General features: G+C 43.0%; 1 protein-coding gene across 3 annotated transcripts in view; it reads left to right on the top strand.

Annotated features, from left to right (window-relative positions):
• Nucleotides 1–22,202, top strand: part of USP4 (ubiquitin specific peptidase 4) — a 40,418-nt gene that overhangs the window by 9,468 nt on the left and 8,748 nt on the right. Inside the window, exons 7-14 of one of the 3 annotated variants that reach the window (XM_032121080.1) lie at nt 8,263–8,406; nt 9,049–9,166; nt 10,390–10,563; nt 11,169–11,327; nt 12,121–12,345; nt 13,903–13,986; nt 14,354–14,448; nt 19,978–20,092. In XM_032121080.1, the coding sequence (XP_031976971.1) occupies nt 8,263–8,406; nt 9,049–9,166; nt 10,390–10,563; nt 11,169–11,327; nt 12,121–12,345; nt 13,903–13,986; nt 14,354–14,448; nt 19,978–20,002 (1,024 nt within the window). In that variant the 3' untranslated portion in view covers nt 20,003–20,092. Of the gene's footprint in view, nt 1–8,262; nt 8,407–9,048; nt 9,167–10,389; nt 10,564–11,168; nt 11,328–12,120; nt 12,346–13,902; nt 13,987–14,353; nt 14,449–19,977; nt 20,093–22,202 lie in introns of those variants that run through there. The other 2 variants (XM_032121077.1, XM_032121079.1) reach the window with 2 other exon arrangements.

Genomic DNA, 22,202 nt, shown 5'->3' with positions numbered 1-22,202 from the left:
TAAGTTGGATGGTCCGTATTTGGGATGCTGCAGGTGATGATGTAATGCTGGATGGTGCTGAAGTGAGGCATTTGGGATCCCTGTCACGTGACCCAGTTATCGACCAAACGATGATAAGGGGGGCTGACTCTGCCAGTCTCTGGAGACGGGTCTTGAATGGTGCAAGGGATAGATATCTGTGTGAAGATGATCTCTATATGCAGCAAACCCAGTGGAAGACCATAGAACAAGGGATCCAGTGCCTGAGAGAACTAGGGGTGGTAGAGATTGTCTTCACAGATGACCCAGGATTGAGGAGTCCAGACCGGGTCAGAGTTAGTCCATTCATGTGGCGAAAACTCACGCGACTTGGGCCACAAGAATACGCTTCTGCTATAGCAATAATGAAACCGAACTACGCTGCGAGTGAGACCGTGCAGGATATGGCAGTAAAGCTCCGAGCATATGCAGATTCCGTGCATGGCCCAACACATGCAAGAGTCTCAGCTGTGGAAACACGTATGCAGAAACTGGAAGATAAGATAGAGAACATGCACCAGGAACTCAAGGAGGAGATCAAAGAGGGCCTTCTCCAAATCTTGGCAGTACAGAGCAGAGATTCTGATACCAAACGTGGACGCTCCCAAGAGAGAAGGTACATCCCACGAAGTGAGCTGTGGGATTTCCTGTGTGACAGTGGGGAAAACATGAGGAAGTGGGGTGGACAGTCTACTTCTGCTCTGGCAGCACGAGTGCATGAATTGAAGGAGCGCAAGTCTCAGAAAGGAAGTTCTACCAAAAAGGAAGTAGCTCCAGCTGCCTGTAGCCAAACTGCCGAAAATGATGGAAAAGACGATGACATGTCCGATTCCCATGAAGGAACCTCTAAGATGCAGGCTCAGGGAAAGAAGGATAACCAGGCATAGAGGGGCCCTGCCTCTAGCCAGGTAGAGGCCAGGAAAAACTTTTTTGGACTGTGTGGATTCGTTGGCCTGGTACATCAGAACCACAGAAATATGATGCCTTGGTTAACACTGGTGCGCAGTGTACAATAATCCCATTGCAACATGTGGGGGTAGAATCTGTTTCTATTGCTGGTGTAACAGGTGGATCACAAAATTTGACCTTGGTGGAAGCTGAGGTGAGCCTGACCGGACATGAGTGGAAGAGACATCTCATTGTGACTGGCCCAGAGGCCCCGTGCATTTTGGGCATAGACTTCCTCTGGAGCGGGTATTTCAGAGACCCAAAGGGACTCAAGTGGGCTTTTGGAATAGCTGCTGTGGAGACAGAGGGCATTAAGCAATTGGACACTCTGCCTGGACTATCAGAGAGCCCATCTGTTTGGAAGAACAAAGAGTACCAATTGCTACCTCGACAGTGCATCGCCAACAGTACCAGACAACTTGAGATGCTGTGATTCTTATCCACAAGATGATCCGTGACCTAGAGAGCCAAGGGGTGGTCAGCAAGACCCACTCACCCTTCAGTAGTCCCATCTGGCCTGTGCACAAGTCTGATGGGGAATGGAGATTGACTGTGGACTATCGTGCCTTGAATGAAGTGACTCCACCATTGAGTGCTGCTGTGCTGGACATGTTGGAGCTCCAGTATGAGCTGGAGTCCAAAGCAGCGATGTGGTACGCCACTATTGACATTGCTAATGCATTTTTTTCCATTCCTCTGGCAGCAGAGTGCAGGCCTCAGTTTGCCTTCACCTGGAGGGGCGTGCAGTACACCTGGAACCGACTGCCCCAGGGGTGGAAGCACAGTCCCACCATCTGCCATGGACTGATCCAGACTGCACTAGAAAAGGGTGAGGCACCAGAACATCTGCAGTACATTGACGACATCGTGTGGGGGAACACCACAACAGAAGTGTTTGAGAAAGGGGAGAAAGTTATCTGGATTCTCCTGGAAGCTGGATTCGCCATCAAGAAGAGCAAAGTCAAGGGACCTGCCCGAGAGATCCAGTTCCTGGGAGTGAAACGGCAAGACGGATGGTGTCAGATTCCCACTGAGGTCGTCAATAAGATCACAGCAATGTCTCCACCAACCAACAAAACGCAAGCTTTCCTAGGTGCCATAGGTTTTTGGAGAATGCACATTCCCGAGTATAGCCAGATTGTGAGCCCAGTCCCCCCAGGGAGTCCTCTTTACCCGGTTACCCGCAAGAGAAACGATTTCTTTTGGGGCCCTGAACAGTGACAAGCCTTTGCCCAAATCAAGCAGGAAATCGCTCACACCGTAGCCCTTGGCCCAGTCAGGACAGGACCAGAAGTGAAGAATGTCCTCTACTCTGCAGCCGGGAGCCGTGGTCTGTCCTGGAGCCTTTGGCAGAGGGTGTCTGGTGAGACTCGAGGTCTACCACTGGGATTCTGGAGCCAAAGCTACAGAGGATCTGAAGCCAACTACACCCCAACAGAGAAGGAAATCTTGGCAGCCTATGAAGGAATCCAAGCCGCCTCAGAGGTAATTGGAACTGAGGCACAACTCCTCCTGGCACCCCGAGTACCAGTGCTGGGGTGGATGTTGAAAGCAAAGGTTCCCTCTACCCACCATGCCACCAATACCACATGGAGTAAATGGATTGCTCTCATCACATAGCACGCCTGTATCGGAAAACTGAATCGCCCTGGGATTTTGGAAATAATCACAAATTGGCCTGAAGGTGAAAACTTTGGTCTCAGTGATGAAGAAGAACAAGAACAAGTGACACGTGCTGAAGAAGCTCCACCGTACAACCAACTGCCATCAAACGACACGCTACGCTCTTTTCACTGACGGTTCTTGTTGCATTGTAGGGATGAAACAAAAGTAGAAAGCAGCCGTATGGAGTCCCGCACGACGGGTTGCAGAAGCTACTGAAGGAGAAGGTGGATCAAGCCAGCTTGCTGAACTCAAAGCTGTTCAACTAGCCCTGGACATTGCTGAAAGAGAGAAGTGGCCAAAGCTATACCTCTACACTGATTCAGGGATGGTAGCCAGTGCTCTATGGGGATGGCTGGAAAAGTGGGAAAAAGCTAATTGGCAGCATAGGGGAAAACCAGTCTGGACTGCTGAAGAGTGGAAAGACATCGCTGCCCGAGTAAGAAAGCCAGCTGTGAAAGTCTGCCATGTAGATGCCCATGTCCCCAAGAGTAGGGTTAATGAGGAGCACCAAAACAGCAATCAGGTAGATCAGGCTGCAAAGATAGAAGTGTCACAGATAGACTTAGATTGGAAACATAAAGGAGAGTTGTTCCTAGCTTGATGGGCTCATGATGCCTCAGGTCATCAAGGCAGAGATGCCACCTATAAGTGGGCACGAGATCAAGGGGTGGATCTAACCGTGGACAGTATCTCCCAGGTTATCCATGATTGTGAGACATGCGCTGCGATCAAGCAGGCCAAGTGGGTGAAGCCCCTGTGGTATGGTGGGCGGTGGTCCAAATACAAGTATGGGGAGGCCTGGCAGATTGATTACATCACGCTGCCTCAAACCCGCCAAGGCAGGCGCTGTGTGCTCACAATGGTAGAAGCCACCACAGGGTGGCTGGAGACCTGTGAGGGATTGGTTACGTGAAAAGGGACATAGAGATTTGGGATATACAGATTCTTTGCAGCTTACTGATCTGAGAAGCTGGCTACGTGAGAACGGGCACATAGACCCTTGCAGCTAGCTGAGCAAGGTCTCATAAGACAATGCACCACACATCCTGCGTAACAACTGAAGTTACAGAATATTACATGTATCTTGTTCAATAATTGAACCACCATTGAGTCTTACTGCTGAACTATGGGTTTATTTGCAGAGCCAGCAAGGTTAGGTTTTGGCAGTATAAACAATAGACATCTGTGGTTAGAAGGCCAGGGAAAAAAGCAGAACTGCTGACCACGAAAGGGGGACTAAGGAGGGGTTTAGAATCAGCTTAGTCGACGTGAACCACTTAGAATGCGCCATTACGAATATGCATAAAGCCTATTATTGTTAGTATATAAGGAGTTCTGGTACAATCAATAAATCGGATTCCTGCTGATCACTCATATTGAGCATCTGGGTTTCCCCTTTATCGTGACAGAGACCTACCCTGTGCCTCACGCTACTGCCCGGAACACCATCCTGGGTCTTGAAAAACAAGTCCTTTGGAGGCATGGTAGCCCTGAGAGAATCAAGTCTGACAATGGGACTCATTTTAAGAATAGCCTTTATTAACACCTGGGCTAGAGAACATGGCATTGAGTGGGTGTACCATATCCCTTACCATGCACCAGCTGCAGGCAAAGTGGAACGGTGCAATGGATTGCTGAAAACCACCCTGAAGGCACTAGGTGGGGGAACTTTCAAAAATTGGGAGCAGCATCTGGCAAAGGCCACCTGGTTAGTTAACACTCGAGGTTCCACCAATAGAGCTGGTCCAGCCCAGTCTGAATCCCTGCATACAGTAGATGGAGATAAAGTCCCAGTGGTGCAGGTTAGAGGTCTGTTAGGAAAGACTGTGTGGGTTAATTCTGCCTCGAGTACAGAAAAACCCATCCATGGGGTTGTTTTTGCTCAGGGACCTGGCTGCACATGGTGGGTAATGCAGAAAGATGGAACAACATGTTGTGTACCGCAGGGAGATCTGATTGTTGTGTGAAAACCACCTGTAACGTGGAATGCCTGTATACCACTGCTTGCTGAGTGTCACTGTGCATAGCTGTGTATATATATATATGTATGTATTAATGTGTGTGTGTAGAATTAGAATATATTAGGTTAGGCATTGAGCCAACAATATGGGATAAGGGGTGGAATGTCTTGGGGTGACTTTATGATGTGTATCCCATATCGCTGCCCTATGCCCAGAAATGAATTTTTGTGCCTTTCTATGCCTTTATCCTGAGCCTGAGAGGGGGAAGGAAAAACTGAGTAAAACTTTTTCAAAGCAGTTTGCAGCTTGTTCAAGGTCACACAGAGATAGAGACTTTTTTTCAGCTGTGGCAGGAGAGCGAGAGGGAAGGGAAGCGCCCGGTTTGCTTTTCCTTTCCAGCCAGCTTTCGGCAGTTTTTTTTCCCTCAGCTCCTTTTCCTCTGGAGAGTTGAACTTTTGTTTTCCTGGGACTTCATTTTTTCCCTTTTCTCTCTGCTGGACTGTTTCAACATCAGAATACATTGGGAAGACTTTCCACCGAGGCCTTGGCCCTGGAGGTGGGCCCACCACCCTGTCCCAGCTCCAAGGAGGGGGAGAGAGAGATCTACGGAAGGACTCTGAAATTTTCCCAGGTTTCTCTCAGCAGAGCGGGAGGTTTTATCATTTATCATCATTATCCCTTTTCCTGTGTGTTTGTTAAATAAATAGTTTTTATCTCTTTCACTTTCCTGCGAGGAAGATTTATTTTTTCCTGAACCTGGTGTGGGAGGGATGGTTATAGCCTGCCTTCTCTCAGGGGATATATTTCTAGATTTGGCCAAACCGGCACAGCAGATCTTTATTCCATGACTTTGAAGTGCTTGAGTTTGCAGCAGATGCCAGGCTTGCAGAGGAGCCCTGAGGATGTAACATAAGTTACGGAGGCTTTTGCATGTAAGAACTTTCTAAATGAGCATCCATTAGGGCTTCTGCTTTGTCAGTTAAATGGAAATCCCAGCTTACCTGGCTCTGACAAAAACCTTTTGTCACAAAATTACTATGTTATTACTGGTTTTGTAAAGGAGGAGGACTGACTCTACTTTGTGCTCTGAGGGTGGCCTCAACTGAGTGGAAACACTTTTTCTATTTGTTTTTCAACCACTTGAAAGCCTTTAACAATATTTTTCCAAATTGTTTAGCTTAGAAGGTTTTTTGCTTAACAACTGTATGAATTCAGAGTGATCTGATTTTGTCCTCTTTATCCATAAGTCTCCAGATTTCTCCTCACTTGCCATTTGTGTGGGTTTTTGACAGGTTTTGTAGCAAGACAAAGCAACTGTCTTTACATGCAGATGGAGACAATGTGCTTCAGTATTGTGAAGATGAAGTTGTGTTTCAGTGGTAACCCACCGCGTCGGCCAGAACATTTTGGAAGGTTCCAAGTCACAAATGTCAAAGAAGAAATAACTTTATTCTCTTCAAAGGAAGGTCTTGGGGCCTCCATTTCTGAGGGAGCAGAAGTCACATACTGTGAGAAATGGCAGTGGAGGGGCAGGTGCCTTTGACCAGTTAAACTCTGCACCTTCCACAGAAACCCTTTTTGTGGCATTGGGGATAAATATTTGGTGTCCAGGTGTTCTGTTGTCACCTCTGTGTGAGAATGAGGCAGTCTTCTCGAGAGCCTGGAGTACTGTGGGGTCATTAACAATTGCTTTCCAGCCTTCAAGTGGGAAGCTTTCAGAGAAAAATGTTTTTCTTAGCTGCTCTCTGTGCCCTTCACCTGGAATCAATGGCTGCCTTTGTGAGCATCTTGTGAAATGAGGGGAAGCAGCTGTCCTTAGTAAATCCTTTCTTCAGTTGTTACACATAGATGAGTAACTTCTAAAATGTAGCAATATGTAGAATTTTTTATCTTCCAAAATGTATTTGATTTCTGTTTTTTTAATCTCCTCACATGGAAAGCTGTTAACCTCTCTTGTTGCTTTGCTACTTACATGAACCTTCCCAATTTTCTGGCAGGAATTCACTCAAGAACCTGGATGACTTTGTATGTAGACTTTTCCCCAGTCTGTGACTTGTATCTCACCTTTGCTTTCTGATCTTTTATCTTCCTTTGTAATTCTTAGCTTTTTTTGTTTGTGTAGGATGCTGTTGAAGTACTTGGAACTCTTCAGTTGCCACATGACTCTTGCTGAAGCACTGTCTCTATGCTTCTATTTGAAATCTTGAAATCCATTAGGAGGTTGTCCTCCTTTTCCTTTTTCACCAATAGATTTTTTTCTGTTCTCTCTCTTGGAGATCAAACAGCTTTCAAGTCTAGCATTTTCTAGATTGCTCCGCTTTGCTTCTAGATAATTCACTACTTCAAACTTCTAAAATGTGTTCTTAATGGATTTACATGCTGATGTTAGCTAAATTCTTTTATTCTTGAACCTTGAAACCCACACTTAGGAGCATGAGTCTGATAATTGTTTAGTCTAGACCTTCTGTTCTCCCATTGATCTTACTTTGGTGTCCGAGTAATCTTGAAGTTCCATCTCCAACATGTAATGACAGGAGGTTGTGTATTGTCCCAGAAATGGTTATCTCAGTTATTCTGGTAGATCTCATGCTTTCTAGGATATTTTCCAGTATACCTTTTGGTTGTGCTGGCAGGTGGCTTTTTTAGCATGCTGCGGATTTTGACTGTGTTCGAGGCTTTTTCCAATTTCATCTGGCAGCTCCTGTTGTAACTTGTTTACTTCTGTATTTATTTTACTGCTATTATATTTCCAAACTGGTAAGCCTGTCCAGCTGTTATGCCTTGTCATGGCCATTATGGCTTGTTCATTGTTGTATAGTTTTGTCCCCACAGAGGTTTTCCAGCACATTTTTTTAGTACCATCTGAACGATGAATATGCATTTTTAGTTTCTATCATTTGAAAAGGAGGGCCACATTAAAAAATAATAAATGGACAAGCTGAAGCTTGAGGGCTCTGTCCTCTGCTGGCTCTCTGCTCTGTTTTGGGGGTAGTAGCCACTGTTGTGTGGCTATTGGTGACCTGCACCTTTTTGCTTTTGGATTTGTGTGTTTATTTGGGCTAAGATGGATAGACTAGACCAAATCCCAGTCAACTCTTACTATAGAGAAATAAATTAGTGTTAAAATAGTTTATTTAAACTTATTAATATCGTACTATCTTGCAGTTTTGCTGCTTTTTTTTTTTTTTTTTGGAGCAGCTATGACGGACACTGTTGAATTTTAGTGCCTTGTTGGTTGTCTTCCTCATTAATGTTGTGTTTAAATAGATGGTCTGAGTTTCAGGTAGGGAAGGACTGACCTGGTCACTTTTTAATGCATCTAGAGTGTTTTGAGGTCTTAAGATTTGGGGGTTTTTGCTTGCTTATTTCAAGGTGGTTTACTCATAAACTTAAAGCTTGCTTCCTTTTTACTCACACTGTCTGAATTGCTACTTATTTCTGTCTGGGACCCAGATTTGCCTTTAAGCAATAATTGTTGCTCCTACTTCTGATACTTTTTTCCTCATGTTTCTGTTCCAGACAATTGTTTGGAAGTGTGATCAAACAGATCAGTAAATTCTGTGTGGGGTAACAAACTGTAGCTCAGCAAGTCCTTGGAGTTTTGCGGGAGATGGGGCTGGGGATAAAAAAAGTAGTAGCACTGTTTCTACTTCTTTTTCCTTTCTCCCAGATCAAGCACTGCAACTAGCAGAAACTTTACTACCTCTTCAAAATCATCAGCAAGTTCTTATTCCTCAGTGTCTGCCACTTCTGTCATTACTAATGGTGATAGCAGTAACTCCTATGGACTGAACAGCTCCCATCTGGGCAGGGGGTAAGAGCAGGAATGTTCTTTTTGTTTCGTCACCCTTCATGTGAGTGATCCCATGCATCCTTGCCTGTATAGAAAAGGAGTGTGATGGTGCCCTAGAGGAGTTCTACTACTCTTGTGTACCTGTTTACCAAACTTTGCTTTTTGAAACCACTGCCTTCTGCTGTTCCTTGCTCACTTGCGAAAGTAGTGCATGTTCCAGAGCGTACTAACTGCCAGAGCATTGCCTGTTTTTTGAGGTGACTCGGAGCATGAGGGAAAGGGATTATATTCTTTTGTCTATGTGCCATTATGGTAGAAGCCTTTCCAGGTACAGATCATAATTTTCTTATTATTTCTTAAAGTGTATTATATAGACGCTTGCTGCATTAGGGTGGTGTGCTGTATGCTTACAGACAGAGGAAATGAACGTGTTATGAGCCGTAAATTAATAATAGACTTTGTAAGGATTAATGTTTCCAAAGTTAGCACATACACTTCATGTTCCTGGTATTCAGCATTAGCCCCTACGAAGCAGCAGAAACGGGTAGCCTGGTTAAAAAATTTCAGTGCACAGTTTTCTGACTTGTATTTGATGTGACTTCTAAGTAGCATTGAGACTCAACAAACTCATTGTGGAGTTCACTGTATTGTCTTTTTTTCCAGAGGTTCTGGATTTGTCTGTAACTCTTACAACTGCAGGGACAGTGCTTCCCTGTCACAACCCGGACTCTGTGGACTCAGTAACCTTGGAAACACCTGCTTCATGAATTCTGCATTACAGGTAAGAATTAGAAAGAGCCCTCATTAGAATTAAATAAAAGATCAGTCTCATAGATATTGTGGATTAAAATCTGTGAAAAGAAAAGAATATATTTATGTGGTTCCATGAGGAGACCGCACCTCAAAAAAAAAAAACAGACTGAAAAATCAGTTCATGTTTAGTTTGGCTTATGTTTAGCACATTAGTACTATAAAACTTACTACAGTATTAGGGACTGAATCTGAAATATGTGGCATCTGAAATGGCCTGGGGACGTTGTACAAAACAGATGCCTGACTGTAACATAAGGTCCCAGTGCTGTCCCCTGCCAAAAATGGGCTGGCATGGAGGATGTTTTGACTTGTGTGGGCTGCACAAGTGACCTGAGCAGGTCACTGCATGCAGTTCTAGGCCTGTGTTAAAGATTCTTGAAAAATTAAGGGCATGAAAAGCCACAGGAAGGGTTCAGGTTCATTGTGCAAGGTGTTAAGGTTGAAACAGTGATGCAAAGCTAATAATTATTTCTTTACTTTTAAACTTAATTTTCTTAGGATTATTTATTTGATTTTAAAGAATGCAGAAACTTGGTAGGGTTAGTTTTTGGCTAAGAAGTTCAGACAGAATATGAGACAAATTGTATGAACTTTGATTTAAGGAATGGGCAAACTTCTGCTGTGGTACCAGTGGTGTGAAATTACTTCAGTCACTCTGTGATGGCTTTGAAATCTGGAACAGGTCTTAAAATAACTGTAATGCATTATGCATGTGGTATTCAGAACACCACAATAAACTTGGACTGCCCTGCTTTTTGTTCAACATGACTTTATTTTCAGTTGTGTCACTGTAACCTTAAGCCACTTTATGTTTTCTTGGACTTAGCTAAGAGACAACTTCAAAATTTTTTATTGTCAAGGTGATTTAATTCAAACATACTTCAATCTTAATTTATCATGCAAACTAGTCATGTTAAGGACCAATTACTTTCTTTCTTGTATGTACAGTTGTGCTTTCATTTTCTAGATATCAGTCTTCCAAATGCAGATTTCTGCCTTAATATTTTCTTTGGTTTGTTTTTTTTTTGTTTGTTTGTTTGTTTTTTGTTTTGTTTTACTAAACATGTTCTTGAGTCTTGCCAGTTTTGTGAACTTGGTACATGTCCTGATGTGAAAGTTGGTTTTGTGGTTTTGTTGTCACACGTATCTATTGTCCTGTGAAGTAAATTAATTTTCCTAATACTTTTTCAGTGCCTGAGCAATACTCCTCCTCTGACTGACTATTTCCTGGAAGATAAATATGAAGCTGAAATAAATCAGAACAACCCACTCGGGATGAGGGGAGAAATTGCAGAAGCCTATGCAGATCTCATTAAACAGATGTGGTCTGGGAGACAGTCTCATGTGGCCCCACGTATGTTTAAAGTAAGTGTGCCCTGTTCCTGTAGCACAACTCTGGGACAGAAGAAACAGTGAAAGCGTAACATATTTTGATGTAATGAAGGCAGTAAGGACAGAATTGCTCCAGTGTTTCATGTTTTGCATAAATGCTTTTTAGGGTACAGGGAGGAACTTGCCAGTGAGTAGTGTCCTTCCTCAGAGTTGGCTACTGCTTTTTAATGTTACTTAGTAAATGACCTGCCAGCCTGAGAGCTGTTTACAGATGAATCAGAATGATCTTTGCTGCAAAACTAGGCATGGTCATATGAATTGCCAGCTGTGAACTTTGGTTAGTGAGAAAAGGTGTGCAAGTCACAAATCCAAAAAATTAAATTAAAAAGTGAAGAGCAAAATGCATCTCCTTGTCTATAACTCTGTTTATTGGTGTAATGTTCTCATTGCTTCAGTGTGAAGAGCTGCTTTCAGCTGAATTACTGAAAGTAGCTGGGGAAATTGTTCTGGCACCTTTCCCTGCATTAGCATCCAGTTCACCATGGCCTGCTGCCAACAGAAGGTAGTGGGGAGCTGGTCTCTGCAAAAGCCATGACCTGAGTGTTTTATATCCCCTCCCTTTTGCCTTCGTGTTTCAGACACAGGTTGGGCGATTCGCTCCTCAGTTTTCAGGATACCAGCAGCAGGATTCCCAGGAGCTCTTGGCTTTTCTACTAGATGGCTTGCATGAGGATTTGAACAGAGTGAAGAAGAAGCCCTACTTGGAGCTGAAGGATGCCAATGGCAGACCTGATTCGGTACAGTGCCCTTTACTTGAGGATAGGGCCCAGTGCTTCTTCCCAGGGCATTTAGTTGGGTTCTGGGGTGCTTCCTGGCCTTCCTGCTCACAGGCTGCACCAACATCCTTCCTGCAGAGCAGTGTCCCTGACACAGGAGAACCTTGTCATGCGTTGGGGCACTCTACCTAAATAGAGAAAAGTAATTCTCTCATGAGGTTTACCTGATAGAGGGCCAGTAAGTTTCTTGTGTTCAGTTTTCTTCCTGAGACTAGATTTCTCATGCTAAGAGCATGCCCTTTGGTAAGGAGTTTATAAGTTGTCTTGTGAAAGTCTTCAGGGGATTGTAATTTGTCTCCTTTTAGACTTTCTTTGTGAAATATGACCATCATTCTCCAAGAAGAAAAACCTCTTTACTTTTTTCTTGAAATCTGTAACTGCAGTTGCCTTTCCAAAGCAAGAGGCAGCACTCCATTCCTCCTGGGGAGTGGAGCATATCTGGTTGTCCTGAAGAGCAGCATGTGACCCTGTTACTGTCCTCTCAGCTCCATTCATGCTTCTGGCATTGTGTGCACCAAGGAATGCCTGTTCAAACTCAGCTAAAATGGATAGATTAAGTTTGACTTGATGCAAGGCCTTAATTTCACTGAGAAGAAATCCCAGTTAGGTTGGACATTGTGGTAGAGCCCCTTCCCTATGAAATTGACCTATCAGTATCAATTTTCCAAGTTTTCTTTGGTCCTGGTGCTCACCATGCTGTAGAAATCTTTGCAAGAAATAACTTCTAATATATTTTTTTAAATTCTTTTTATAGGAGGTGGCAAAAGAGGCATGGGAGAATCATAGGCTGAGGAATGATTCCATCATTGTGGATATTTTTCATGGTCTTTTCAAGTCTACCCTTGTTTGTCCCAAATGCTCCAAAGTTTCTGTCACCTTTGATCCCTTCTGTTACTTAACTCTCCCACTGCCCTTGAAGAGGGACTGTCACATGGAAGTTACCCTGGTATATGCAGACCCACAGCGCAGACCTGTCCAGGTGAGGCATGTTGAAGAAACACATTTCTTTAAGTCATCTGAGTTCTTTTAGGTTTTAAAGTTGAGGCTCTCAAAGTGATCTAAAGGACATTGATGTCCACCTTTGAGCGAGGTAGTATGGGTTTTTTAATGAAAAATCTGGCATGTGAAATCAAGTGACTTTGTGAAAGCTTGGCTCATGAAACTAAGGTCATGGTCAGCTGGAACTGGCTTCCTGTGGTGAGATGACCTGTTTGATGTGCTGCTCCCTGAAAGCAGCAGTGTGCTTGCACTGTCATGTTTACCTTGGAAAATGTAAAGATGTAACTTACATTGTGTGCTGGGGCGTACAGCATCGCCAGCCTGTCAAAGGAGGGGACTGTCCCACTCTGCTCTGCACTGTGGCAGCCTCACCTCAAGTGCTGGGAGCAGTTTAGGTCATCACAATATAAAAAAGACATGACTCTGTTAATAGAGACTGTCCAAAGAGAGCCCTGAGGATGGGGAAGGGTCTGGAGGGGAAGCCTTATGATATCACTGGGTTTGTTCAGCCTGGAGGAGACTGAGGGGAGAGACTTCATTGTGGTCTTCAACATCCTCACAGAGGGAAGTGGAGGGGCAGGTACTGACCTGGTCACTGTTGTGACCAGGGACAGGACCCGAGGGAATGGCCTGAAGCTGAGTCAGGGGAGGTTTTAGGTTGGGTATCAGGAAAAGGTTTTTCACCCAGGGGGTAGTTGGGCACTGGAACAGACTCCCCAGGTTAGTGGTCACAGCACCAAGCCTATCAGTTCAAGGAATGTTTGGGCAAGGCTCTCAGGCACATGGTGGGATTCTTGGGGTGTCCTGTGCAGGGCCAGGAGTTGGGCTTGATGATCCTTATGGGTCCCTTCCAATTCAGCATATTCTATGGTTCTGTGATTCTAAACGGGTAAGGCCTTTGAATTTCAAACAGAATTGAAAAGTGATTCCTCTTGGGGAAAAAATAGAAAAATGACGTGTTTGCTTTTTCAGCCTCCTCAATAGACTGGTTTTAAATGTTCCCCCCCACTTCATTTTCAAATGGACACACACATCCCTAAAGTAGCCTTGTGCTTGCCACACATCAGAGAAGCACAAGCTGGGGCGCTCAGGCAGAGTGACTGGATGTCCTGATGCAGTTTTGGAGGAACTGATTTGCAGTATTTTCATATCTGTCAAGATTTTTGCCTTGACCTTTAGTAGTAATGAAGAGAATGGCTCTAAGATGTTTTTTATCACAGAAAGAAACAGCAGTTTTATGTTCTGAGTAAGCTGCTGTGTCTGGTGATTTTTTTTTTTTTCTGGGTGTTACTACTGCTGAGCCTGATCACAGCAGAAGGCCAGCTGTTCAAGGCTTTCATTCCCTCCAAATCCCTGCTTTGTAAGGTAAAGCTGAGATCCAGAAGACATTGAAGTGTGTGGTTATGACCTTGACTTCAGCAGAACTCCTATAAATTAAAGATTAAGGAGTTTTAAGATTTTATTTCCATTTTCTTGCTCTCTGCCTTGCATGGGTTTGTTTTGCCTGATGTAAGCATAACATTATCTTTGTTTCTAGTACCGGGTTCTGGTGCCAGTGATGGGGGCCATCTCGGATCTGTGTGAATCACTTTCCAAACTCTCTGGTGTTCCTGCAGAAAATGTAAGGATAAATGAAGACAGTAATTTTGATAAATGTTTGTTTTTCTTGAAGCATTTTGGTGGCTTAGCTTTTATATGGGTGATAAGCTGAACTTAATGGGTTAGTGACAAAACTGTAACAAGTTAAAATGCTGTTCTTTGCTCCTAGAATTAAAAAGATGCATGAAACAGTCTGTTTATTCTGATAGTTCCATTGCAGTAGAGAGGTTTAAGAGAAGGGACAGAAAAGTAAAGTACAACTGATGTTGGTGTGCTGACAATTGCGATACAGAATTGGAACACACTGTTGCTTGAATTTAAAGGTAGTTTGCCTAAATTTATGTAAGCTTTTACTGTAATCACTTTGCAAATATCACTTGCTGTCCTAGATGGTGGTGACAGACGTGTATAATCACCGATTCCACAAAATCTTCCAAATGGATGAAGGTTTAAATCATATCATGCCAAAAGACGACATCTTTGTGTGAGTAAACTGGGAAAATGCCACATGTGAAGAATACTGCAAAACATTTGCTTTGGTTTCAGGTTCTAAAACCCGATTCCTGTTCCCTCCCAAAACCTAAGGCTTCTTGTAGACCTTCTGCATGACTCAGCAGTAATGCAGCACTGCTCTTACCAGCAGATAAGCATGTGCAGTGTTCAGTAGGTATTTTTCTAACACAGGAAGTTATGGCCCTTCAGTCATAATGAACTTTTAGTTTGGTCTGTGTTATGCAGTTTAGAACTTCCTACAAGCCTCTTTCAGATATAACTATGTCTGGATTACAGTCATGCTCTCACTGACATTTTTAGTTTTGCTCAAGCTTGTTGTTCTTGTGTTTTCCAAATCAGCCAAAAGCCTTGGGTTGTAATTAGGATAGTATGAAGTCTAAGGTGTTGTACTCTGCCTTTCCAAAATCCATCATAGCTGTTAGAGCACCATGACTGGGGGTTCTGCATAGACTCTTGACTGGTGCTAATCACTGTATCTAAATTGTGGTTGTGAGGGCCTTGAGCAAAGCTGAGGATTTGGTTGCACTTGATGTTCTACCTATGTGTGGCGGGTGAGGTATTTCCAGTCACCTCTGATATCTGGTGAGGTGAGGAGAGCAAAAGTTGTGTTCCTCTATTGCAGCTGAAATGTGAGAACGTTCCAGTGCAAGAATATTGCTGCCATGAAATTGTTGGGTCTGTGTGCAGACCTGCACTGACATTCTGTGGTGCTGTGTGAACCTTTCACAGGGTGGTTTGCTGTGACATACTGGTGCCATTTGTCCTGCTGTCTGTTGTGACCTTATTGCTGAGACGTAATGAAGAAGTTTTGTAAAAGTTTTTGTCATCTTGTTGTTGTCTTCAATTGTGTGACCAGTTAGGATGCCTGGGAAGGACGTTTGTCTTCTGTGAAGTCTGTTTGGGAGGGTGTTGTAGAGTGTTAGTTTGTAAGTCTGTCTCTTCAGCAAGTAAAACATTTTAAAAACAAGAAGCATGATAATACAGTGGTAATTGCAAAAAAGCCCTGCTTTCATACAGGCATAGCATGTTGTAAATCCCTCCACAGAAAACAACTGTCTGAATCAGGTCTGCTCTGGGGTGTGGGGGGAAGCATTGGCTGAACTGCAGCTCCCAAGTGTATTTTCCTTTGCAATTGCCACTTCCTTTTATGTGAAGGACAACTGTAAATGAGGTGCTGCTGTGATTCACAGCGAGTGAACTGAGCTGGGTTAAAAATAGCCTTCCAAGGAAGAGGAGAGGTAGCAGGAGGAAGTTTTGCAAATCCTGTTTTTCCATGTACACCCTCCAAGATCTTTTCAGCGCTGAGGGGCAAGAGCAAGCAGCCAGGCACCAGGGCAAGAATTAGGAAAAAGCTGCTCATAGGAAGTCCCTTTAACGGGTAATGCTGCCAGGAAAAAGATATATAAAGTAATATTCTAACTACAGCTAAAAACCAGCATCCTTTTATTGAAAGGAAGTCTTGTCTCAAAAAACCAGCAGAGAAACACTTGTTCATAAAGAGGAACGTTTTTTAAAGGCAAATGCATAATTACTTCTAGTGTGGACATTCTACCTGCCTTGTCTGGTTATAAAAAGTCTGCTGTTAGGCGTTCTAAGATTTAATTAAATCATTCAAGGAATGTAATTGTAGTGTGAAGGTTTTTTAATTCCATTTTGTTTCTATTATTTTTTTGTCCTGCCGGCTTCAAGACGTATTTTCCATTAGGGAATGTACTTGTAGTCATGGATGTACATCTCTGCCTTCTGCTTCTTCCAGAAAGGATGATTTTACAGTTAAAGAGGAACTTGTCAAGTGCTGCTCAAGCTGTCGTGTTTCTGGCAGAAGTTTTGGACAGTGATGTGGCAGATCAGGTTTCTGCCCTCCTGCAGGTGCTGTGTGATGTGTGGCTGGGGAGTGTGGTATGTGGTGGTTGTTTGTTCAGACTGCTGCTGCCAATAACTTCAGGAGTTTCTGATATCTCAGCGACTTCTTAGATTACAGGCAGATATCTTCCTGTTTATTAAAGGGAGAAATAAAAAATATTTTAAAAAATGTAAGTCTTTCAGAACCTTCCACCTTTAAAGAACGAGCTTGTTTCCACTTGAAATGTTGAGAAACATTTTATTTCCCCAAAGTCAATGAATAAGAGTTTCTCACTAAAAAGTATATTTTTCTTCTTAAATTAAGGCCAATTCTTTAGAGAAGTGACAGGAAATGACTTGCTGCTTATGACTTTAAGGATGCTCTGTATGCCTCCATAGTCCATGAAATGTTCAGCTTGGAAAAGGTGCTCCTGCAGTGGTGATGGAGCTGTGGGGTGTATCACTGATTACACTGAGTGATGCATCTCTCTCCTGTTCCTGAAAAAAAACTGTATCAATTAATGAAGGGGAACAGATGCCTTTTATTAGAAAGTACAACAGTGGTAAGGTTTTACAGTCACAGTATTTTCACCCAGAATTCACAATTGAAATAAATAACCTAAAAAAGACTCAATAAACCACACTAACTAAATCAAACATTTGTTTGCACTGCATTTATACTAGATATTGCCACAAAAGAAACTCTTAAGAACACTTTCTAGAGTGTTGGGCTGACAAGATAGCAATTGCTTTTTAAGAAAGGAAGAATCCTTCCAGAAGCTGCTGGCCTACCATGTTTTGAAAAGCTGATTTTTTCCTAGGATTTGTTTGAATCACTTAATGGCCTTGTGTGGTAAGACTAAAACATACCAGCTTCTAGGAAAGTCTAGGGAAATAGAAGTTACAGAATGGATGGGTTTTTTAGCAGCATTACTTACATTATAAATCAAATAGGAAAGCTGCATCATTTCAGGGTATTGGGCTCTGTGCAGCAAAGCCAAGTGAGAGCTGTGTCAGCTGTCAGGTGGGAAAAACAAACTCGAGAGGGATTATCTGGTAGTCCTGGCACGTTTTGCAGCGTATGTTCTTAGGTTCTAAATGTTAACCTAGATGTGTTTCAAGTTGACATATGATGCAACCTGGGATATGACTGTGTACCATTAGTTAATTCTTTTTATTCAAGGAAAAGATGTTTCCTAGAGTCAAAGTGTCTTGTATTTAGATGATACTTCATGATACTTGCTGTCTCATGTACATGAACTCTTTTTTAATTCATGTTTTATTGATCCTGTCCCTTTCATATACTCACTGTGTGCTCTTATTTCCAAGTAATGTCCGGTGGCGAGACTTGCCCGTGGGAAACTGTAATGTGTACATCTCGCTCCTTGTTTTCAGTAGTTGCAGTTAGATGCTATGTTTCTTTCACTGGTTAGAAAACAAAGGGAAAACTACCCAAACCAGAGTTAAGTCAGTACAGCATATTCAGAAATAGATATTTCTTATGTGTATTTCCCCAGAACTTGTGTGCATTCCCCATTGCATTACATTTTGAAATTACAGATGGCTCTGTGGGTCCTATTGGTTTTTGAGGTCTTTTTCTGAAGGATTTTGTTGCCTAGTCTTTGAATTGGGGTGAGCTCATGGGCCTTCTCTTTTGTTCTTCCTGATAGCCACACCAGAGTGAATTCTGAGAGAAGCTGTGATAAACTGAAGACTGCATCCTTCCATTTAAATAATCTTTTTAAAAGGTGTAACAGTTTCCTCACCTGAAAAGCACTCCTTCCTTCCACTGGCAAAAGCAAACCAAGGTTGTTTTAGTAATCATCTGTGGTTGTTTTCTGGACTCTGAGAATCCAAAGAATGAGTGAGTAATGATAGGGCAGTACAAAGCCCCGGGGCTCTGAGTTCATGAGCAGCTGCCATCTGATTGTTCCTTTGTTCCTTGCTCTCATTTGTCCCCCTCTAAACACGACATTGCTCTGAGTCCAGCAGATCTTCCACCTGTGATCACCTTCGTGGCTGTCTCCTGTAACAGAAATCAGTTGTTTCAGTGGTTCTAAAGCTGTAGGATCTGGTTGTAACTTAAACTGGCAGTTCTTGCCTTCTGTACGTTTCTTAGCATCATCTTAAGTCTCAGGACTGAAAAAATTTAAATATAAATGTCAGTCTCTTACAGTGTTTCTGCAGGTTTGGTTTGCTGTGATCAGTTGCCAGGCCTGCCTGTGACAACAACACCCCTGTGGTTTCACAGACTTCTGATTTTATTGTATTGTGCACTGGCCAGCTGGCAACACACAATTCAAAATTTGGAAACTCCTAACACTGCAGGAGATATGTGCTCCAGCAGGGCTGTGATTAAAAAAAAAAAAAAAAATTAAAATCAGTTCTTTTGTACTGGTGTCTTGCTTTTGACATCAGTGTCTGTTGAGTCTCAGCTTGTGATTTGAGTCTCTCTTGGTTTGTTATTGAGGAGATCATGGATTTCCCTGAAGTGCTTGGGTTGGAAATGTCACTGAGCAGGAGCTCTCACAATACATTGCAGCAGGAATAGAGCAGCTGGAATGGGCCTTGGCTTTTCTGAGCATTTGCTTGACCGAGGATATGGTCTGCAGACTCAGATATTGTAGTCCAGACTGTGCTGTTGGTGAAATTTGGGAAATGTGCAGTATGTGGGATGTATGGAATATTGGGCTTGCACCTTTTATGGGTTATTTCAGTGGTGGAAAAAACTGGGGGGTTTTCCTGTTTTCACATAGGGTTATGAGGGAAGACACATTCAGCCTTCTGGTTTTTGCAGAGCATCTTGGACATCTTGAGATGTGTATTGTGTTTTAATGTGCCACTGAAGTGGTGGGGAATGCTGAATCTGGGGGAGTGAGGAAGGGGGCGAGAACTGGACTCCATTTGGAACTTGAGCTGAATGGATTGCAATATGGAAAACAAAGGTGTGCCCTGGATGTCTAAGATACATTTTTCCTCTGAGCTGCTCAGTTTCTAGTTCATCAGTTCTGGTGTATTATCTCACCTGTTGTGCTCTGGGATAGTAAAACCTCAAAAAGAATAAATGCAAATACCAGTGGGCTTCTTGATACTTAGGTGACTTTAAGTAACTTTGCAATGCATCCCAAAATGAACCTGGCACCTTTTACACAAGAGGACAAAACTTTACATTTTCTTTCCCAAGTCAGCTGAAAGGGAAGGAGAATTTGGGAATTTTGAAAATTCTCCAAGCCTGTTCTTTCACAAGGCTTTGCACTTACCTCTTTCTCAACTTGACAGGCTTGGAACTGTCAGGTAGTCCTGGTGCAAGCTGTGTTAATATTTAGCATCAGAGAAGAGCTGAGCTGCAGAAGTGGAGGGGTTTGGTAGAAGCCTTGAAATGATATCAGTGACCTGGCATGCAGGGGCAGTGCAGCCAGAGAATGGTGGGAGTATCCCACTTCTCACAGTGTTGGAAATGATTCTCTCCAAGCATGTTGTTCTGTGGAAGGACAGGGAGGTCTGTGGCAAATGATCAGAAATCACTCCTGTAAAGGTGGTCTGCAAATCAATTTGATGACAGTAGTTCAGTGTTTGTGCTGAATGCTCTCATTGCCCAGGCTAAGCAGAGCACAGCATTCAGCACACAACCCAAACACTTGCTATTTCTTTTCCTCAGGTTCTGGGAAGCCCAGCCCCACTAGGATCTCTGGCTCCCGCTCCAATGTAACCCCCACACATGCACCATGCTGGTGATATCCCATCACCAGGGATCCTGCTGGAGCTTGGAGCCGGCCTACAAGGGCTCAGGTAAGTACCACATGAAAACAAACTCCACAGCCCATTTCAAGGGTATTGCTCTTAGTATTTCTTCTTAGTTCTTAGGAACTAAGAAGAAAAATATTCTGATGGATAAACTAGATACCCCTGTTCTCTTAGCCTGGCTAATGGGGCATATTACATAACATATAATATGTAAACATGTACGTTTTATGTTGATAAAAGTTTCACAAATTGATTTGCAGGTCACCTTTAACCTATAAAAGTGTGCATATTTGAATAGGATCTATTCAGTTTGCCATACGTGCCATGTTTTCTGCCTTCTCTTACAACATGCTGTGTATTACATTTAGATGAGTTCATGGTCTTGAAAAAACATCACTGGCTGCAGAGATGTCAGGTTTATTAATGTGACTGATGCTACAGCAATTATTGAACTGAGTTAATGAGGTCAGCAGACCAGCAGGTCCAGTAGTTTTATACAAAACATTTGAGATGTGTGAGATCTTACAGCAGACTGATCTGTGAAGTTTGTTCACACTTGCTAAAATTGGGGTTTTCTTGTTTGAAATGAGGGTTTGCGTCCTTTCCAAAATGAACTTGTATTTATGTAAGCCTTGTATAAACTTCCTGTGTGAATTCCCTCGTCATTTTTAATCTTGTTCCTCTGCAAGACTGGCAAAATCCTTTGACCAGGTTCTACAGGGCAAGCTATCCATTATCTAAGAAAGTTGCATTTGCAGTCTCTTACCTCTTAGTTTACTTTTTTGTGTGTGTTCTGGAATTAAGAAAGAAAGGAAACAGCTTAGGAGCATCTCCTCTTCCTAGAAGAGATCAGAACATGTGCAGCAGTTTCTCCCAGGTTTCTTCTAATCCTGTGTTTATTCTCATTGTCTGCTTCTGACCCTGTTGTGGTATCTCAGCAGCATCTCTGGGTTGGTGTGCAGTAGTAACCCTTTTCAGGCAGATCTGTTAGGCAGCTTCTGCAGTGGCATTTTTTCCTGCCCTCCTCCATTCTCTTTCAAAATAGACTTCTCGGTTGTTGCTGGAGATTGAATTGTGATCCACATAGTGTTTTGCAGCAGGAGTTAATATCACAGATCCCCACTCCTGTGAGGGAATGTTTCAGTAACATACAACTGATATATTAGCCTGGTGTTAGCTCAGAGTATTTTTTGCTTTCAGTGTCCTTCAGTGTAGCTGCGGTCCTTCATAGCTTTTCATCCTTCTGTGGTTAACTTTATTGTGCAATGGAACAAAAGTTACCTCGTTGCTCACTGCCTCCTTTCTGAATTGAAACTACAGACCTGAACCTTCATAATGCTGATAAGGACTGGTCAACTCCTACCCTATTGCTTAGCAGTTTCCAGACACTTTCCTGAGTTGTCATGAGTTATAAAGGCAATCAGCCAGTATCTAGCAGTGTGGCAGCAGCTGAACTAATGTTTCTGACTTCTAAAACTGTGTTATGTAGTCTGGAGTGGCATCATCTTCATGTTCTATTACTTCAATTAAGTTGTAATATACAGAATTATGGGGTATCGTCCAGCAATTCCCAGTATCAGCTCTACAGCCTTCCTTACACTGTACATAAAATACTTTGGGTTTGGTTCTTTTTTTCAAGGGATAGCTGTTGCTATGATCATATGATCTCCTGATCATAAAGGTGACAGATCTTGATCCTGATACATCTGCTTTTAGTACAAGTATGTAAAAGGTGTTCTGAGGTGGGGTGGGTAGAGGGGTACTTGAGTAACCAGATGTGTTGTGGTGAGAAGTGTGTGAGATGCTCTCTGCAGAGTGTTATAGGGTGCTGCATGCTGGTTGTTTGTGATGGATGACCCCTGCCTGTGGGAAGAGTCATGGGCTGGGCTTCATTCAGGTGCATGAGGGTGGAGTGTAAATGGGGCTTCATTAATTGCTGCTTGCAGAGCACAGTGTAGGTGGTGTGAGAGGAGTCACAGGAGTGTCATGCACTGATCTGTGTTATAGGAGTCCAATTTAAGATTCTCATAGGACCTGGAGTTAATCACAGATATATTCCGGGACTGAGTATGGCCTTTTGTGGTTTAAACAGTACTAAGTGAAATAATTCATCTCTTTGTTGTGTTGTTTCTCAGGAAA

This window comes from Corvus moneduloides, chromosome 11 (assembly GCF_009650955.1).
Source record: "Corvus moneduloides isolate bCorMon1 chromosome 11, bCorMon1.pri, whole genome shotgun sequence".
In the NCBI taxonomy this organism is placed as follows: domain Eukaryota; kingdom Metazoa; phylum Chordata; class Aves; order Passeriformes; family Corvidae; genus Corvus; species Corvus moneduloides.
The sequence above is the reverse complement of the archived record's forward strand: the minus strand, read 5'-3'. Positions and strand labels throughout refer to the sequence as shown.